Genomic DNA, 22,047 nt, shown 5'->3' on the forward strand with positions numbered 1-22,047 from the left:
TTTTTTCACCGAACAGGAGCTCATGAAGCGCAGCACATCACCGATAGTGGCCCTATCGCGGTACCGCTAGACACCGATAGTGCGGCTGACATAGCTATGGCCCGCGACGCTGCCGTCGCACTACCGGCGGCGGCGGCCGTAGCCAATAACTTAGCAACGATGACGACATCAATCTGTTCAGACAATAACAACAAAGCACAGGCACACGCCAACGAAGACGACACAAACAAGTCGGTGACCTCCTTCAACGAAACCGGCAGCCTCGCAATCAGCGCCACTCAGTCAGCAACACTTGCACAGGCAAACAATTGCACCAAAACACCACAAATACAACCATCGCTGGAAGTGGCGAGCAACAAATTACCGGCTTCATCCGCTGCTATAGCAACAAAGCCGAACCCAAACAGCCTCAGTAGCAAACTGGTTCTGGATGAAGGCACAACAAAACAGCTGAACGTCTACAACTACGACCCGTCGTCCGGATCGATCGTAGTGACCACTGACTCCTGGAAACGGGCTCAATTGCTCAGTGAGAACGTGACCGCACTTCACGGGATAGAGGCACAAAGTAAAGGTAGGTGTTGCAATCTTTGTATGCATACTTAGATAAACAGGTCTTTTCGGTTGAATGGTCCTCCATTTTAGAACATACTTACCGTCCCCCCAATAACAAACATAGTGAAGGAAAACCTGAATCAACAAGGCACGATTAATCAAATCCACTGGGACCATCGCAGACTCCATGATATACCCTAAAGTACAGTTAACAGTTACGCCATGTCGTTGTGAAAGAGTGAGAGGAAATCAAATTGTAGCACAAAATTGCTTTAATACCGTTTCAACCTTGATCGTGCAGTTACCACTCTCTTTGCACTTCGACGCGACCTACGCGATTTTATAAGTCGATCTCGCAGTGGTTTTGGTTGGTGCTTTTGTTGAGGGGGATCCTCCCAAATGTTACCTTCGATTAGCTATCTAGTTTAAATATTCAAATTTCTTATCAGCTGTGTGTGTGGTTGACTGCGGTCAAAAAAAAATCACGATTGCATTCATCACTTCTTCAATTCAGAAATATGTATATCGTTCATCAAAAACCTAGTGCGGGCGTTCCGAATGGTGAAAAACTAACGGGGCACAAAGCAAGAGCAGTGTAGCATAACTGAGTTTTAGTGTTTTTTGTTGAATTTTAATGTGATTTATGCAGTCGAGTTGGATAAAATTTAAAGACACAACAACAGTGTTGGCATTCGTCGAATTATTATTGAACTGCTTTAATTTAAAGTTAGGAATGTTGAGAAAAGTGCAAACCCTAAATGGGTTGACTTTAGACAGCATTAGTGTATGCTAGTGTTTCACAGTTTCGGTCTAAAAAGCGAACAAATATTGACTGTTCATAATGTTCTGAAAATTTGTACAGCTTAGCATGTGTCGTCGTAGATAATTTATATCATAGTCACTGTTTAGAAGCGCAAGTTGAACTTGTTCGTGCTTTCACCTCGTACGAAGAAAATGTTTAGTCTCTTACCGATCGTTTCAATATGTAAATGTAGTGAGATCTCAACCGCGAATAACTTCCTTTGTACTGAACGGAATGATTTATTTTTGCATTAGTTGGTCGAAAATAGTAACAACAATGTGAACGACTAGCTTCAAATAATATACCGTATTGGAGCAAATATTTTGAAAGATGTGCTAATACAACGTCTATTAAACTGATCTGAATGTTAAATTTTCATATGTAAGTAAACATATTCTTTTATCAGGACCCTTTTTTAAAGTGGATCTTGATGATTAAGGAGATCCAATTGTAATAGCCCAGAGGCAAGGCGTCAAATACGACCGAGAATACCTCACTGAATGATGACTGATTTGTGATCCATTTCTTAGCCTACTTGATCATATCTGTAGACACTACATTTCTTCTTTATTTTATTAGTAATTTAGTCTTTTATAATTCAATTATTATTACATTCATTATACTGAATAATCGTTCAATTAACTAGACTTCTTAGTTTGGCTTCTGGTTTCACAAAGGCGTATTGACCCTGCTTCAGTTCTGTCATCATCTTATCCTCTTGCTTCTCAAACGGATTTGGTGCATAAGGTGTTTTTAATAATAACATGCCTGGCTTACTCAAATCCAAGTATGTCTTTTTTCGAGTTGTGTTTAGGATCTTTTCCGATTAGTCTTACAACATCTTACAAAGTGCCCGAATTTCCACATAACCGGCATGACTCAAAACGTGAGTAATTCCCCAAATGGTTTCCTGAATAGCTGTTCCATCTAAGCTTCTTTTTCGTTGCTTCACAAATATCTATCGAATCAGATGTAAGCTTGTTTCGTAGTTCTTGAACCCGAGCTTTAACGAACTGAAATGTGCGACCACTTTTCATCATCTCATCCATAGGTCTATCGCATTAGAGATATTTGGTACGTAAACCCAGTTGATTATCAAACTCACTATTAACAACTTATCATCGCAGACGTTCTACAAAATAGTCCAATTTGTTATTGGCACTGAATTTAATTTGACGAAGTTCAACTTCTCATAACGAGACATTCAAATCTATTTGAATTATTACATAAATTGAGTTAGTTTTCTATGTTAGATTTTTTTCTAAATTACAACTTCTAGTCAGAGGTAGGCTGTGACTGTCAAGCAACTTATATTTTGTGCGTACCCCCCATATCGCCTTTGTCCAGTCCAGCTTAGTGCGGTTTTATAGCGATAATTGGGTTCGGTCCAGGTGATGTTGGTTTCGAAATTCTTGCTGAACAGTATACCCCTACATGTTATAGTAACCATCACATAATTGTTGCGTTTTATGTTTCTTAGCAACAGTTATCAAAAGTGCGTCTTTTTGCAAAACTTCTTTTCATTAGCGTGAAGAAATCTAATCAAACGAACGCATCGTTCTTATTCCGGATGTACCTGAGTCCCATCGTGAACAAGCCAATCAAACTAACGGATTGTTCTGATTACGTATGTACCTGAGTCCCATAATGAACAGGCCAATCAAACGAGCGGTTCGTTATGATTCCGGATGGACCTGAGTCCCATCTTGAACAGGGCAATCAAACGAATGGAACTTATGATTACAGATGGACCTGGGTCCTATCTTGAAAAAAGCCAATCAAATGAAAGGATCGTTCTGTTTACAGATTAATTAACGAAATAAATTGCACTGTATTTCAAATATTTTACATACTTACTAGGGACACTCTGTCAAAGTATTTTTCTACTAGTGAATGAACGCCATAGGTGCCCATTTATGAAAATTGCTGACATTTAAAAGTAGAAAACATAGTAGAAATAATGATTTCCATAGAACAGTTTTATGAAATTCATCACAATATTCGAATTAATGCCATAAGTTTTTTTATTTATGGATATTATTGTGCATTTATATAAAAAATAAAACATGGCTGACATTTTTCGAGCATTTTTAGTAGACAAAAAATCAACAGTAAACATCAACCTTGAGAGGATATTAGGTTTTACAACAACCGATATAACCCCATAAAATGAGCCGGATGAACTTCGTTTGACAATTCTCGGTGGTTTGCTTACACGGGAGTTACGTGAGTTTGAATGTAACAGATGAGCACCCGTTGCACTCGACTCATGCAACTGACGAAGTAAACAAACCATCGAGAATTGTCAAACATGAACGTCATTCATCATGAGTTCATTCGTGTGGTCATCTTGTAGAACTCAATTCGAGACAAATGAACCGCCAAGTGTAGATCCCTTCAGAAGATTGAAGAGAAAACTCTCATTAAATATTAAAAGTTGTACATAATGAGCAAGGCTTCGTCAATATTTCCTGGGAAACTGGGCTTAGACAACTGGGAAACTGGACTTGACAACTGAATAATAATGATTGTGACTTCTCAAATGATTTTGATAATTATAAAATACGCGTCAGACACTAATTATATGCACAACTTTTTCCATTTCATATAATCGGATATCTTCTGATGAAATCATAACCATGTAAACTGAGCATTAATCACAGTAATTTATTAAATAACAAAAAAAATATTTACATATTTAAAATTTTGTTGCAACTTGACTAAAAATCTCACTTCTTTTGTTTCAAACAGCGGTAACCAAAAAGTGTGGCGATTAGCTCCTGGTTGGCCGTCCAGGCTAGTACTGAATTCATAAGAAACAATTATGAACTTTTCACAAAAGTGACGTTTATGAAAAACAAAATATAATTTTATAGAATCCATAACAGATCTCATATGGGTTTCATGAGAAAAACTTATAAAATTCTTAAACGCATATATTGGAGCGAAGTCATAAGACTTTTTTATGAAATACATTATTTGTACGTCTATGGAGTGCATGAATTAAGATAAATTAATTCATAAGCCTGCCTATGACATTCTAAAGCGTTCAATGGCATCGTCAGAAGGCTGGTTCATATGCCGAGACTTATGAAATTATCAGTTGCTTTTTCCTCAGTCTAGGTTCTTCGTTCATTACAGTTGAAAAATTCCGCAAAAAACCCTTGGATGCGATAGGAAAGAATGATGCACTCGGAAAGTGACAGTTTCTCTCTTGCTCACCATCGTTTTAAGCTGTGAGGCTACACCTCACAAAGATTCAAGAGGAGTTCGTAATGTCACTACACATTTTGTGAGGAGATACTAATTAGTAGCTGTGAGTGTTTGTGCTTACCTTACCAATCAGTCTAAAGCCGTGATGTCCTTTGCTGTACACCAAAAGTCGTCTTCAGTTCACTAGGTCCATGGCTATTTTTCGCCAGCCTCGCACAGCACGAAGTTATTCATTATTCTGACGACATGCTCAGCCCTCTGCAGCCGCCATATTTTTGCTATGCGAACGATGGGAGGTTATCCATGCAACTGTTGACTTTCGTGGTTCATACACCGACTCCACATTCCGTTCCGTTTTTGATCCGCACTCCACCGTAGATCGTTTGCAATACCTTCCATTCATAAACATTAAAAGCGCGTTGGTGCTTCGCCAACATAGTCAAAGCTTCGTGGTCGTGGAGGACAACCGGTCTAAAGAGTTAACTTCGTGAGATAGCGTACCTTGTTCGACCGAAGGGTTCTTCGAAGCCCAGCGCAGCTCTCAATTTCTCTGCTAGTGTCATTATCGGCAATCACCGGAGTGAGCCAAAATACATGAACTCATCAACCACCTCTATAACGTCGCCCTCAATCGATATACTCGGTGAGAGGCGTAGTGTTTCTTCTTTCGAACCCCTTGCTCTCATGTATTTTTTCTTTGATGCATTTATTGCCAGTTCAATTCGCTTTGCTTGTCTCCACTATCGTCGGTTGTATGTCTCCACTATCGTCTCAATATTACGGGCTACAATATCAGCGTCGTCGGCGAAGCCAAAAACTTCCAGAAAATCGTACCACACATGTCAATCCTCGCTCTTCTTATCACACCTTCCAAGGCGTTATTGAACAGTAGCGCCCATCACCTTGTCGTAGTCCTTTCCGAAGTTCAAAAGAACTCATGAATGTCCCTGATACTCAGACGTAGTACATCACTCGATCCATTGTCTCTTTGATCAATTGTGTTAGATTGTCCAGGAACGTATTCGTGCACTATACGTAATAGCTGATCTTGATCGACTGTATCATATGCGGCTTTGAAATCTATAAACAGGCTAGCAGCTTATGTTCGAGACATTTTTGCAAGACTTGTCGAATCACGAATATTTGGTCCGCAGTCACCTATGTACCAATAAAATCTCCTTGATATTGCTCTACGAAGTCCCCTACTACCGATGATAGACAGCGACAACGAATTTGGGAGAGCACCATGTAGGTGGAGTTCAGCAATGGGATTATATTTGGGGCATGTGGATCACCTCCTAGATCTTCTAAATCACCAAGTGGAATGTTCTAGCCAATACCTCTCCTCCGTGAATAACTCACATGGCAGTTGGTTTTATTATTCCTCAGCTGTCCGATCTCCTCCTGAAGCTCGGGTAAATCCGGTGCTAGGAATCTGTCGGCGGCTGAGCGTGTCCCCAGGCTGATTCTTCAGCATTTCAGAGACCATTAAAAAACTGAATGAAATGGCACGTTTCCCGTATGTAATCGGGAATTCTTGTTTTCTCATCATTTCCTGACTGAAAGGAAAGGAGAAGGAGGAGGGAGGAAGTAGAATTAGGAGAATGGGAAATTAACAGTACAAAAACGAACAGTAGTTAAGTAAAACTCACAAATAGCTCAAATCGCCTGTGAGTAATCTAAAGCTCTTTACCACATTGTATAAGAAACTTTAATATATCTCTGAGTTTCAATCGTCCAAACGCGGTGTCATCTATATGTAAGGGCTGACGAAAGCTCGAAATCGTAATTGCGCTACTACTGGGCAGTTGCATATCAGCAAATATTATAAATAACAATATAGTCCACTCTTGAAAATCTCATACGAATCATAGAAGACACAAAACGTACGCCATCTCGCGACGAACAAGCATTCTAATCAATCATTTTTAGCTTACCTGCGTTTAGCGTGTACTGTGAAATTATCTGTCAAAATGAAATCGATGGCAGGGATGCCAGGTGTACAGATTCTGTGTTACACAGATTTTCAATGCGCTGCACAGATTTTTAAAACTGCTTAGAATTCCACAGTTTTCTGTTTTTATAGCGCACTTCCCACCAACCAAGACTCCGCACTTTCAAAGTGCGAGAAATCAAACTGATACTGAAAACTGCAAGTTGTCAAACACATAGACTAATCTAGCTACGTGCCATTTTGACGTTGGGAAGAAAACAAATCGTTCACACGGCAAATTGGGAGAAAAACAAGAGTAATTTTCTCAATATCTTCGCAATAATCGTGGTTATGCTTGACGGTTCTATTTGAGTTGACAGTTGCAGGTGATTTCTTCCGAATGATCCATCGGACTTTCATTCACTTCCATTTCATATGCAGAAATTGTTTCTGACCGAGAAAAAGAGATTGTGGAATATGATTAAATTTTTTTAATTAAAGTTCGTGAAATCAATATGAATTACCGCTTACCCTTGTGATTTATTTTGTAGATTAAGAATATATGAATCCCGGAAATGCAGAAAGCAAATAACACTATTTTTGCTGAGAGAAGGATTACAGCAAAATTTTATCCAGGCATCTATTTCTCTGTATTTCAAAAATGTTAATCCAGTTTGGTTTTCTATGATACATGATTTTCTACTTTAAATTACCTATTTACAGCATTTATCCAGAAGAATGACAAAGATTACAGGGCATTTCTGGAGCTGGAATAACCAGATATCGTACTCTAGAAGTCTCTGGGTCAAATATGTGTACTTTGCATTTTTATTTTCTTTATTTCTACAAAACAATCTTGAGAATTACGTCATGTGGGTTTTTTCTTCTAATGTTTCCACCTTGTACTATTTCACCATGGGAAACAACTGATAAAGATTTGTCATTTGCATATCACAAAATTTGTAGTGTACTAGTGATCTTTTGTGTCACCGCGGCGCTAGTGTGATGTCTGTTGTGAAACAGAAGAGTGGACCATATTGTTAATTTAAAATATTTGATATCAGATGATATGAGGTTCCGTAGTCGGCTTTGTGAATTACGCGCTGAATAGTTTCCATGTAATACTTGAGTTTGCAGTGGCCGGTTAAAGCCCTGGTCAGCATGCCGCAGTGGAGTTTCGAAAAATGTAGGAGAATTCTTGAAATCACTGGGCACAGTTGTTCTGGAAGCGCCTTTGTTTGGTAACACGTTTTTAGATTTCTCCAATAATTGCGATGCCTTGACGAAGCCCAGAACCGTTTTTTTTTTCTCTTATCCAACTCGTCAAAATTGGCAGGGCGGTCAAAAAACCATTGAAGTTTTGTTTGGGTTATCTTATAATTTAACTTGTCGACGGCACTGTTCGACAGCTCTTAATGCTTGTTGCATTAAATCAAGTACTGTTCCGATGCAACGTCCAATAATTAGTAATTGGTAATCGTTAGCAAACCGGTAGACTGAAAATCCAAGCTCATTGAGTTCCCGCAACAAACCGTCGGCAACCAGGCTCCATAGCAAAGGTGACAGAACGGCACCCTGAGGACAGCCGCTAATCCTCATTTTCCTTATCTCAGCCTGTCTCAGTGACGAGCGAATGCGGTTACTAAGTATTGCGTTCATCCAACCCGAAATACGTGTAGATACCCCATAAGCGTGCGTCGCTTCCAGAATGGACTAGAAGGACACATTGTCAAAAGCACCCTCAATATCTAGGAATACACCCAAGCTAGATCGCTTGAGCGAGAAGGCTTTCTTAATGTTGTAAACAACATCGTGAAGCAAAGTGATCGTGGATTTCCCACACTGATATGCATGTTGCATTTTTTGTTTTGAGAAAACCAAATCCCTTGTACAGTAGCACGTGAAAGATTCCATCTTTTCCACGCGATTTGTATGGAGCAAAGCTGTCAACTGCTCAGTTGACCGATACAATGGTAACCAATATGCGTGCTAACGCCTACGAGTGCAAATCACTAGAATGAGATCTGTGAACATTGTTCATCTCCAGATCGATACAACCTGTAAAGTGTGAGTCGAAGAGACAACTAAGAAGATCTTTTTCGGCCATCACATAAACACCATCTCTGGCTTTTAACGAGTTCATCTGAAAATCTTTTGATTTTTAGAGAATTTTATTTAACCTGCTAGCCTCGTTCAGACTAGAGATCAGTTGGTTTTGCCAGCCAGCCCGCTCTGCAGATCTAAAACATTTCCTATATGCTCAACAAGCTGACCTGAAAGCCCTGGAGTCATCACGCTGGCGCCGGTTCCAAGCTCTTCTCGTATCCTTCTTCATTCTTTCACCAAAAGGTTCCTTTAGTCGATTTAACAGTACGAAGTGGACAAGCTTCTTCGTAGGATGCTACTATGCTATGAATGGGTTTGTCGTATCCACATCATCCGAGTCGTCTAGTTGACTAATTGTTGGATAACATCCATGAAAGTTAGTCGCCAAGTTTTCCGAAAAGAGGTTTTTATGGTAAAGATGGACAAGTCTGTCTTTGCCGGGAGACATGTTGTCAGACTTGAACGATTCGTAGTAATGCTACCTAAGCTCAACTCCTGTAAGCAGAAGACAAAAGATTAGTCCGTAAGATTTAAGGCCTGTTTCTAATGACCCTGCCACTTCTAGTTATCCGATCTGTATATTTCACATCCTTGCTCTCACTTGAGTACTCATATGGTTCTAAATTTTCAGCACTTTCCCTACTCAGTAATATCTAGCTAATTAAATGTGGTTGGAAAGTAAAAAAAAGAAATGTGACTAAATATTAGTCAAAATAAAGAAACGAAAAAAGAAAAATATATTTATTAATTATCGGCTAGCGACGGTTCAGTTTCATTTCTAACCTGCCAATTTCCTAAATGATGTGATGAGCATTTGCCTCATTGCCCATAATGAACGCAAATCCATTTCTTCTACAATACAGATACACTCGACCTTATTTTCATGTAAATCAGACTGGTCGCGTTTAATGTGATTGTGTGAAACAATGAATCAGCAACTATCGATACTGTAAATGTAGCATATCCCTACAGGAATTCGAGCGATATTGAAAATCATTTAAAACTATAATGTCATATGTGTGCTTGAGCAAATGAAGAACTGACTGTAGGTACCTACCACAACAATTCTAATGGAAGTGTATTTCTTTTCTTTTATTTTTCATTAAACCAACCCCAGATCGTACCGGCAAGGTGATTTATCTACTGGAACACACCACTTCGTCCAGCTCGGACTCGATCTTCACTGATCCATCCACTCCACTGGGGACGTTTGCCACGGAAATCAACCAGGCCTACTACTCCGAAGAGGATCTCCTTCAATCGCAAGAAAACGCCGAGCTGACTCCAGTCACAAAGGATCAAACTGTGACACCGTTCAAGTTTCAGCAGCTTAGTGTTCATAAAATTGAATCGATCGACTTAGATGCTAATAAGTTAAAGAGTGACGAGTGGAGGGAGAAATTAGCGATCTCTAATGTGTCCAGTGTCAGTGTCAAAAGTAACAGTGATCAATGGTTGGAAAAGTGTCGCGTAGAAAATGTTAGCTGTATCAGTTTAAATGGGCAATTCAGTGAGTTCGAAGAAGAAAATGTGATTCCAGTCGTTTTCGAAGACGGCGAAGGTGAAGAAATGGCGCTAAATTTACGCAACAATGCCGGCACACCTTGTGCCACGGTACACATTCAAGCAGCCGATGGACTCGCGACGCCAACAGATGAATGCAAGGACAAGAGCATATTCAATGTCGCACGGGTTAAAAAAGTGGAGCTCACGGAAATCAAAACGCCCAGTTCGCTTTACGCTACCCCATGTAAGTTACACAAAATTGGCCTCTGAAACGGACAGACAATAATGTTGATTTGCTTGATTTTAGTACCGATACCTCACTCAGCCGAGCCAGTGCGAGCGAGTTCTAATGAGCAGCAATGGGCAACGCCGAAGCTCCCCGTGGGTGAGGGTAACGTTCTTCGTAAGGTAGTATCGCTCTCTTCCGGCAAAGTCGGTGAAAGTACTCCCGTGAGCCGAATATCCCGTCCAACATTTGTCCCGGAAAAATTGAACTTTTCCGCGTATGAAAAGTTTGAAGGTGCGTATTAATTTACTTAGGATAAGTTTCAATTACACCGGGTAATTTCTATCTCCTGTTGATTTCGTTCAGATCAATCTAGGCTCCATCTTGTAACTATATGAAGTCTGCGCTTGGTCCATATTTTTAATAACAATACAAATTCCAAATTTAACTGTAGAGATACTGCGGGTATACGGTATGACAAATCGGAATATGTAAACAGACATAATAGTATTATTTTGAAAATACTATCAATCCATTACCAAATCCTTAATAAACGGTTTGTATCCATTGAGGATTGCTCAGAAAAACGCCAAATAACAAAGGAACGGCTGTATTTTTTCGTTTGCTTCGATTAAAAATTTATATTCCTTAAAAATCTTACACTTCATTTTGGAACAAAACCTTCCACTTCTGAAAATCCGCCTTATTTGGGATATTTTGTGAAACCAAAAAATCTTGTTCAAATTTGTGCAGTTACTGAATCCAACTCCGAAAACTTTGAACATGTTCGAAGAAGTAATTAGAATATCTATAATCTCTGTTGAGTTATCTATGCTATGTATGACTTCGCTATGGAACTTCAGTACGGCAATTTTTACACGAATACGAACCAATACAACGAAGTAATGGCTCTAGATTTCAATAATTATTCCTTAGATGGTCAATCCTGTACATTGCAAATACAACTTGTAGATTTTAAGGTAGTGGCCGATTCACTGCAATAAAACGAGCTGTGGTGCCAGAGAATACTCAAACATGGCTTCCCGACAAACTGAATTGGTTGGGTTAAAACAAGCTGTAGAATAGCCAGAGACAACTGACTCTTTTGTGCAGCAGAGCACTTACTGATTTGTTGTTCAAGAGTACTTGAAAGTGCGATGCTAAAAACTGCTGTGGTAATTACGGCACTATCATCGAAAGATCTTGCATGCTTCTTGGTTCCGCGTGACTTCGACACCATTGGAGTCGATCGTAGAGCAGTGGAAAAGGCTTTTGTGTCTTTTAAAAGATAGGCTGCCATTATCGGACTAAGTGTAAACGCCCCAGTAAGGTATTGTTTCCGAGATAGAAATGGACGCAGTATGAAGTTGTCGACGTTCATATATCTTAGAAGAATAGTGACATTAATGAAATGTGATAACCTTCCGCCAGTCGCGCTAGTCCACTGAGTGCACGCTGCTCTAAAAATCTAGCAAAATCGTTTTAGGGCACCAGCGGCTGCTTATTCAGTGGGCCATAAGCGCGACTTCCGGAGAAATAACGAAGATAGCCGTGAGATAAAAAGCGGTTTGCGGCTGTAATGAGCATATTCCATGATTTAACGTATTCGCCTGAAGTCCCGTAGCCTACGGATATGTACGGAACATTCTCCATACATATCGCTGATACTCCCTGTTGCTCTATACGGATTTCAGGCATGGTTGAAGAAAATATATTATCGACTGTTTTATATCGCCAGGTTAATAAAACATGGAAGACTATAGTTGGCCGGACATGTAGTTAATTGGCCGAAAGAGAAAACAACTAAATTTCTATTCATTTGTGAACCTGGATGACGTAGGTTCAGATCCCGCAATCGTCATGCCAACAGAACGATGATTATATTTTTTCGAACTAGTTTTTTTTTCGAACAAGCGAGGCAATTCAACGCAATAAACTTTGCAACAAAAGTATGCCAGTACTCCGTTTCTACACATAAAATTGTGCGTGACGTGCCGCCGGTGAACTACACAATTCACTCGCATTTAACGATGAATCCCCAGGTGTACTAGGGTCATGCAAAAATAGTAGTCTTGGGTCAAACAGAACCAAACTGAATTTTTTGAAGAATCTACCTGATCCAGCAAAGAGCCGATAGTTGAATTCATGCAAGTTTCCGCTGAAGAGCATTGTCCCATGGAACTGGAGACAAGATGGTTATTTATGAAACGGGATACCCGAGCAAACGAAAAGCCCATAATACCCCCATGCTCATGATCGAAATTCACCCCCACTGCATGGTGTTTTGATGGTACTTGGAATGGGTCATGAAAACACCATCACCATAGTCCGGAAGAACCCATTTAAAAACTATATTCCGGCGTATTTATGGGTTTAACACCATTTCATGTTGTTTCGATGGTTGTAAAATTTGGCGCGGACCACATTCATGGTATTTTTATTGGCTTATATAGTGTTTGAACTAGAGATGGGCAAATGAGTCGCGAATCGATCAAAAAATCGATTCTTGAAAAAGAGTGGTGACCCATGATTCTTTGCCAAAAAGCGATTCTTTAAAAAAAATCTGCTGTAGGGGAAAGCGAGGAGAGTTGAAACAGAGGAGAATTCAAACAAGGCCCATTTCTAACAAAACCATACCGTTAGGAATTTTGCAAAAACACAACATTTAGAACAGAATATTTTTTGTATTATCAATTGCTTATTTCTGCATGCAATTACCGAAACAAGCATTCAGTTTAAACGCATCCTTCATTCATTGACTTCCAAGCTTACTGAAGTTTCACACAGAATTGAATGCCTTCAATTCAGAGGTACTATAAATTAATTCGCAAACAAAAGCATTTATTTGTTATATGAACAGGCAGAATGTGGCATCTTTTAAATTTTAGAGCAGAGGTGAACTGTGTAATTCTTGTCTGGTGCTTTTTGCTCGATAATCCCAGCACAGAAACTGAAATTGAATTTGAACCGGAAATAACTAAATGAATACGCTGCACCAAACCAATGATGCACGATGATCCTAAAAAGATGCTAGCAAATGGAGTTAGCAGTGGACATGAATCACCACAAATAAATAAGCACAATGAACACACGCTAAAGTATTTGTATATATGAAATCAAAATATCTACTCCAGATCACAATCAAATAGATAATCTTTAATCTTTCTAAATTAATCAGTGAATCGATCAAGAGCCGACTCTTTTTTTTCGAGTGAATGAGATACGATTCGCTCACTAAACCGATTCATTTTGCCCATCTTTAGTTTGAACCCATGAGAAACTGCGCGGGTAACCAGATTTCGACCACAATTCGTATCGGCCGATTGCACTCCACTAGGCCTAGACAATTTAGTGAAGGTAAACGGCATGTTACCTAAATTCAAGTTACCTTTCGCAAAGAAAAGGGGACGAATAATTTCCTTGCCCTGCTTTCAACGAAAATTCAACTAACAATTGCTCTAAAGAGCAAATACAAATTATTCGTAAAATTTCGTATAATTCTAAATAACTATTCGTGTAATTTGTTGTTTCCACAAGGATCTTCTTTAATCATCTTCTTTACAATTTCTACCTGAATGAGATTGATAAACATCTTGCCATCTCATGAACACCAATACAAATGGCGGCATATGGCGTGATTTCTGTCACAGGAATATTTGCAAAAAAACATTGCAAGGTATCTTTGAATATTTTTTTCACTCTGGCTGTAAATTCGCTTATCGAGTTATTCAAGAAGCAAATTTAGTTGGTTTTCAATGAATCGTTATCTAGCTCAACAAGGAATTAATTTTATTCTCACATTAATTTGATCGTTGGTAGGGTGTTCACCAGGGAAACTTACAAAGGTTGCATCAAATAATTATATTCGTGGTAACTGAGTATGGGAGCTACTGTTTCGGTTCTGCAGCAAACATACATATTATCAACGAGGAACGAATACAGTATAATTGTTTGCCTATTGCCCGAAATCGAATTCTATTTCTGGGATATCTTTTCAGTGTACTTCAGCCACTTGCGCAAGATATTAATTCCTTTACGTATTACACGTTATGTATATAATACACATCCGTGAAAGAGGATTATCTACGTTCGCTGGCTATACACACTATGGATATCTCTTTCATATTGGGGTCACAGATAGTGAACTATGCGTGTGTGGCAAGGGTTGCTAAGACATCGAGCATGTTGTTTGGTCAGAGGATTCCTTTAGAGTCCGAGCTAGACCTCCTAATGTCCATATTCGTGATATCTTGGCCAACTAAGATCTGACGTTCATGTCGTTGATATAGTATTTTTAAAGATCGTAAACATGCTAATGTGAGATTTTCCTAAAGTCAGTTACTCTCAGAGATGGAACCTTCACATTTTTGCATATACTAGCTATCAAGTCTGTGCGGAAAAATTGGTCTCTTTTGCTCAATAAAAATTAATGTTCTCTTCACTCGCCGGTCAAGTATAAAACAGAGTCGGTGTTGGTTCATTTATATGTAAAGAAAAATATGCAAATTTAATTAAGACGTATTTTTTATCAATTATTCGCTGTAATACAAAGAATCGTAACTGAGCTCAACAAGAAAATAATTTAGCCATAATTATGTTGTTTCATCAAAAAGAAAATTTCTAAATTCATATATCATAATTGCTCAAAAAAATGGATTCTATCACTTAAAAAGCGGATCAAGTGAATATAGGGTGAAAGGGAATAATACGCCCCACCTGGGCAAAATGTCTCTCTTCTATTCCTAGGACTCCTGAATTATCTGAAAAATAAAAATGACTGATAACAGTACGTTAGCCCGGGGCTATTTGGCGGCTGGAGTAAGCTGGCGGAGTCCATTTTCCTCCGTTTCTATTAGACACATGACATTGTTTCTCGGTGTGTACCTCAAATAGTGTGAAATACATTGTCCAATGTGTTTTTGTTGCATAACATTTTGTTTTGTAGAAGTTGTGGGCGATATAGTGCTTTCGAGCATACTAAGAAAATTTTCCTAATTTTAAACATTTTGTGTTGTTTAAGATGATTTTAAATTTATCCCATGAATGATTATAATTTTCAACAGTACGTGAAAAGAGCTTTCAGCATACGTTTAGATATCCACAAACAAAAGCTATTTTTTAAATACTTTTTCATAAAAAATGCAGTTGGGATAAGTTGGCGGTATCGCACGCAGGGCAAGTTGGGGGTGCAAAAATAGTCATCAAAAAATTTTATTTGTGGAATTCACTCCAAAGTGTGGGAATCTTTTTCTGATGTATCTCGTCAATTCACGGGTAGTTCCCTGAAGAATATCGAAAATGTGCGTTCGAATATGAAGTACGCGTTGAAGTTAAGGTTATACAGAGAATGGGCAAAAATCGAAAACGAAAAAAGCAGTTTTTTTCCACACCGCTGATTGATTTTTATGAAGATATAACACACGGTGTGGAAAAAACTGCCTTTTTCGTTTTCGATTTTTGCCCATTCTCTGTTCAACCTTAAAAGACCGGGGATTCAGAGAAATTGCCAACAGTCTGCACTTTTATGCAACGTGTTCTATTTGACACGAACTACCTAACTCAAAATGGTAAAAAATGAAAACATGTGCGTGAATTATTCATGTCTTCACAACAGCTCATCACCGGACAAAACGCCCCGCTAAGTTCTGGATGGAATGCCCCATTATAAGCACAACTGCAAAATAACTATTTAGGCAATTTTGTATTCTAAATAACAGAAAGATTGATTTTTTTTAAGTAAATCGAGCTTTCATACATTGTGAAGCCTTTTTTCATCATGGGGCATGTGACCACATCGCATTGTTCTGGGGTATACTCACCGATTATTGGGGGCTATACCATCCATTTGTTGTGGGGCATATTACACTGTAAACTGGGGCATTTTTCCCTGGGTTAAAGAAGAAACTAGAATTTGGGCATCTTTGAATATAATAAAATGTAAAAATACTCATTAGTTTTTAATAAAAAAAAATGAAACAGGAACTAATTTCTAACTAATATAGTAATAAATTAGAGTATTTGATGCGGATATCAGTGTCCAACGTTGAGCTATTTTTACTTAAGGGGTGCTTGTTAAACATGTATACCTTACTCCACATTCGCTGAATCCACCATCATCCATTAGCGCATCCCTTCCTTCATACCATTTAACATCTACCTACCCACTTTGTACAGAACTAGGAAGTACAGGCGCAACACAGTCGCCTGCTGCTAGTCGCTCTACCAGTCGCAGTTCAAATCTTCAGCTACGAAGAGCTGATAAATTTTGCAGTTTATGTTGTTCAAATCGATACCCACAAAATGAGCAATATTGTAACCGTACAGCAGAAGCTGCTCAATAAAAAACTTTTCGCGCAGAAAAAGTTCCTCTATACCATTCATTTCGGCGACATCCGTTTAAATGATAGTGAAAAGTTTCGACTACTACTGCGACACTATCGAAATCGCATGAGATCGATGATGAGATCACCTGCCAGATCGCAACTGGAGTGGAAAAAATCTAAATTTGAGTGCGAAATCTATGATGCTCTAATTAAGCTAGTGACCTACCGACAAATGTTGCTTTTAGAGCGATGTAAGCTGTGGCTTGGTCTAATCTATGAGACACGTGAGCTGGTTGTAATTTTTGATGATAAATATCCAACCTACAAGTGGCATCGGCGAAAATGGTGCGATAGTATGCCTTATCAGTTGTTGTCTACTGTTGATAACACTTTCCTACCGATGGAATTTTGTATGTGTTTTGCGTCACCATGTTGCATCAAAAATGTAGACTGTTTCGATTGACACTTCTATTCTGTTGCAGGTCAAATGCTGATGAACTGGCTTTCATCCACTCTTCTCTCGACTAATGTAACGGTCAACGAGCACGAGTTGCATACAGTGATGCTGCAGTACTGCACCAACCTGATGGTGGCCGGTGTGATAAAACAGATTCCGGATAAACTGGCACCGATGCAGGAGACGTTTCGGGTGAGTAGCTTATTTAATTGCTTAGTGTACCTACATCCTTTTAAAATAACTCAATTTCAAATTCTATGTAGGTTAAATGGTCTATGGTGCGATAGATGTTTCAAAACTACGAAAGATTCTAGAACACACGAGTTTATAAATCTCGGAAAAAATTACAAATGTATTCAAACTTTATTATTTCGTTAATGTTAGTAAGGAGGCATGAGAGTTTTTCTGTTTCTTGAAAACAATATATTAATTCTTCAAAATTGATAATGAGATGTTTGTAAACAAACTTTTTTTTTCCTTCATTATTCCACTGCCGAGTAAAATTTCTTTACCCTTGGTAGAATCACTTTCAAATGTTTTCTGTGTTGAAATTATAACAAATTAAGAGAAATCAGCAAAACAAAACTTCTAAAATATTATGATTTTTTTTATTTTGATTAGAGGTTTTAACCTCAAGGTCCGTCGCCTCTTTTCGGGTTAGAAAAATCTCTTTTGGAAAAATCTCTAACCCAATGTGCGGAATGGGGAATTGAGCCGAGGTGTGCTGTGTACAAGGCAATAGATTTACCAACTACGCTATGCCCGTCCCTCATTTTGATTTTAAAAATACATATGTTTACCATTTGAAGAAATTCAAACAAATGACATTTGACAGAGATTCAGCTGTTGATACCAACACGGATACGAAAAATTACCAAAAGTTGAGCTCTTTTGACTCAATCTCGTGGCATCGTGGAATAAGATAAAATTAGATAAACCGTGTTGAAGGTAGTTTCCCTTTAACCACGGCAAAAATCATAACTCATTGAGAGGTTTTTTATACTCTACCTTGAGTTAAATATACTTAAATTTAAGTTGAATCTACCCAATTTTGAATAAATTTCAAAACTCAAAAGTACCTTATTCCATGAAAGTCCCGGACTGAGTCTTTGTTTTTGCCAACACTAATAAGTACGAAAGCGACACAAAACTCAAAACTACCTAAATTTAAGTTAAGAGAACTTATTCTGTGGGTTGTTTTATTTTTCCGTGAAGCTATGCATAAGCAAATATGACTGTGTGCGCAAGCAGAATCGTCTAACCTAGTAAAATTTTTCAAAACAATCGTTTTGTTTTGCATTTTCTAAAAATAGAGTATTCCAAAAATAATATCTGAAAACTTCAGATAAACCGGACTATTATTTGAGAATCGAGAGCAAGAGTGGGTTAAAATATCATGTTAGATCTGAAATGGTATATTTATCACAACGTCAGGCAAAAATGGATTAAATATTATTAATTAGCAAAACAATAGTTCGACAAAATGTTCAGGGCAACAAAGTTATAGAATATTAACCTATTGTTGCGCTAAGAAAATAATAGATAGGTTCATAGAAGGCGTTTGGAATAGTTTATTGTTGACCTGTGGGTGATGTTTTTCAAGTAAATATTTCGACGCCCGGGAAATCGTGAGATATTGAATCAGTATAAGTAGCTGACTGAAATTGTTTATTGACCCCACAGTGGAAGCCAAGATGGCGACTTTTACTTTCCACGAAACAGTGAAGATCTTCATCAATACGGGTGTCTTTTGAAAGAAAGTGGTTAGTAGACATAGCAAATCGATAATTACGCCATTTTGAAATTCAACATGGCTACTTCCGGTTACCAGAAAAAAAGAGAAAGATCATCAATATGGGTGTCGTTTAAAAGGGGTGGTCAGTAGGCATTGGAAATCGAAGATTTTCGCCATTTTGAAATCCAAGACGGCGACTTCCGGTTTCCACAAAACAGTGAAAATTACCATAAAGCCGGGTGTCACTTGGAAGGGAATGGTCAGTAAACATCAGAAATCGATAAATATGCCATTGTGAGACTTCCTTGTTAATTTCATTCATATAACTACAGATTTCATATAATAGCATACCATATGATTTATTTTCATGTACCCATTAACAATACACTACATGTCTTGAAAGAATTAGTTAATTATCTATTTGATTTTATTACGTTATCCGTTCTATAAGTGTTGAGGATATGAGTGTGCTAATTCTATGTCCACCACTGTATGTATTGAGTTACATATTTCAACATGTCAATAATATCATCTGCTGACCACCATTCTTCAAATGACATCCATATTGATGATATTTTCTGGTAACCGTAAGTCGCCATAATGGTTCGATTTCCGAGGTCTTCTGCCCACCATGTCTTTAAGGGGGGCGTCTAGTGTAGAGGGAAAAAATAATCGACTTTTTTATCCACTTAATTGTTAGTATTGAACCCCTAGAAAGGTCTCCCGCAATCTCGGTGGCCACGCTGAACTTCTTTTGTTTTAAACAGCCATGCATTCCACGCGCGTATTTGCTATAACACAAGCAGATTTCAATCTTTCAGCAACAATTTTCGAAAAACTGACAGCTGACAGCGATAAAAATACAATGTAAACTATACACTCTAAACTACTTCTAACCAAATTTTCAAGAGAAAATACCCAATGAGTCATTTTCTACTGCGTTTATTCCATGATGCAGTTTGATGTGGCACACCCTTCAATTGCGTTTTTTCTCGAAATCGCGTTTTTCAAATTGGCGAACACGATAACTCTAACTAACGATAACTACTCAACAAATTGACTTGATTTTTTATGAGCCTGTCGATGAACCACAGAAGACTGAATAAAAATTTGTTTATTATTTTGAAGGAAAATGAGCGAGTTTTACAGTAAAATATGTAATTTTTCGGTTTCCATGAAGCCATTGTCCGAGACTCTACCTTTTTTCTATTTTTTGTGGTTCATCGACTAACTAAAAACCTAAGCTTTACGAAACTTATTGAATTTCCCGTATCAGACAATTTTATCGCCGCGGCGCTCCTCGACTTCGAAATGGTTGGACGTATACTCTTGGAACGCTCGTATGTGTGGCTCTGTGTGACTGAAAATATTTTTTTTTTCGTAAACAATGAATGTATAAAGCGATCCTAGCATTACACAAAAGATCTATTGTTGCCTTGCCTTCAAAATCGTAAAACAAGATAATTTTCGCTTTGAGCGCTTTACGCCAGACGCTCCCTTTAAAGTCAGTACCATGAATCTCCATTTTTTGTTTAAAACCTTGCTACATTATCTAGTCTAGTCTTTGACCTTTGTGAAATTTGAATAATCAATATTTTTCGAAGCAATTAGAAGTTTTTCTACATAAAACTGATATTTTTTTATTTTTTGAACAAAAAAAAAAGAGAAAAATAAATCAAAGCCAAGGTAATTGAATAGGCTCTGAGAACCTTTTTGAATTTCTCATTTCTGTTGAACAGCCGAGCGTCAATCTTTGGTGCTGCATTTCATCTATTTTGTTCACTGACAAATTAAAGTAAGTTCAGAGGCCATGCCACTAAAAATTGATTTTCAAGACTAAAACGTGTTTTGCAGTATGTATTGTTGACATTTTATGATGGATTAACATAAATAACTGTTAAAAAGAGGAAAGAGGATAATTATACGAATTAAGGTTGGACAGAGAAAGGGTAAAATTCGCAAACGAAAAAAGCAGTTTTTTTCCACACCGTATGTCAGATCTTCATAAAAATCAATCAGCAGTACTGTAACCACATTCTACATACGCTGATTGATTTTTATGAAGATCTGACATACGGTGTGGAAAAAAACTGCTTTTTTCGTTTGCGAATTTTGCGCATTCTCTGTCCAACCTTAATTGTTTTTGCTGGGGCAAAGTTCCAAATATTTCGAAAACTATCGCATTTTGAAAGATTTTTGTTAAATTCATTTTGACTTTAAATTATGCTTAGAATTATATTCTGTAATAAAATTTCAGTTTCGTATGTCAATTAGTATGAAAATTAAAAACATGTATGAAGTTATTGTTAGAAAAACTTTTTTACCTATAAGTTCTCCATCATGCAATCACATTCAAAATGTTTCATTTCTCTTGAAATTTTTGTTAACAAAATATAAAAAAATCAAAAAATGTTTTTTTTGCAATTTAAATTTTTAACACAAATTTTTGTTTTTTTTTTGTTTCCTCTATGAGAACGAGTCGCAGACAGTTTTGAGGTAAAAAATAAAGGGAAATAGGCCAATTCGGACCGCTGGCCAAAATATTGCGGTTTTAGTTTTCATGATTTAGGATCTGCCGGATGATATATTTTATTTACATCCTGCTTTGAGCGAGACTATCAATTATTACTTAGGCCAAAATAGGCATTCATATCTTTTGCAAGAAATCGAAAAGAAATGCGTGGTCCGAATTTGAACAGGGTTAGTTGCACTTTTACGCAGAACCGTTTACAGTCGTGATTCGTTGGTTGGGCCACAGCCTATATCCAACTAACGAATTTAATTCGCTAGTTGGACCGACTGACAAACGTCAAAAACTCTCCAAAGAAGACATTAGTAGTGTAAAAGATTGTTAGATAGATTGTCAAAGTCAATTTGACATGAGATTTTGACGTTCAGATGCTATTTAGCAGAGATGCCAGATTTGCAGACAAGTCTGCAAATTGGCAGACTTTTAATTTTAGCTGCAGATTTTTTCGATGACGCAGATATTTGCAGATTTTTTAGTTTGGTTGCAGATATTTGCAGATTTCTTAGTTTGGCTGCAGATATTTGCAGATATTTGAATATAAAGGCTTTTGGTTACACTAGCTTTCCTGACATTTTTTGTTCTTCCCAGACTTTTAAAATTATTATCGCAGACATTTGAAAAAAGTACCTGGCATCTCTGCTATTTAGTTGGACAATGGTCC

General features: G+C 37.8%; 1 protein-coding gene across 3 annotated transcripts in view; it reads left to right on the forward strand.

Annotated features, from left to right (window-relative positions):
• LOC131682300 (protein cappuccino) overlaps positions 1 to 22,047 on the forward strand; it is a 40,158-nt gene that overhangs the window by 12,100 nt on the left and 6,011 nt on the right. For 2 of the 3 annotated variants that reach the window (XM_058963682.1, XM_058963683.1), the window contains exons 2-5: positions 17 to 574; positions 9,727 to 10,359; positions 10,423 to 10,635; positions 17,147 to 17,313. In XM_058963682.1, coding sequence (XP_058819665.1) covers positions 17 to 574; positions 9,727 to 10,359; positions 10,423 to 10,635; positions 17,147 to 17,313 — 1,571 coding nt within the window. The remainder of the gene's footprint in view (positions 1 to 16; positions 575 to 9,726; positions 10,360 to 10,422; positions 10,636 to 17,146; positions 17,314 to 22,047) is intronic. The other variant, XM_058963684.1, reaches the window with a different exon arrangement.

The sequence above is a fragment of the Topomyia yanbarensis genome, chromosome 2, assembly GCF_030247195.1.
Source record: "Topomyia yanbarensis strain Yona2022 chromosome 2, ASM3024719v1, whole genome shotgun sequence".
In the NCBI taxonomy this organism is placed as follows: domain Eukaryota; kingdom Metazoa; phylum Arthropoda; class Insecta; order Diptera; family Culicidae; genus Topomyia; species Topomyia yanbarensis.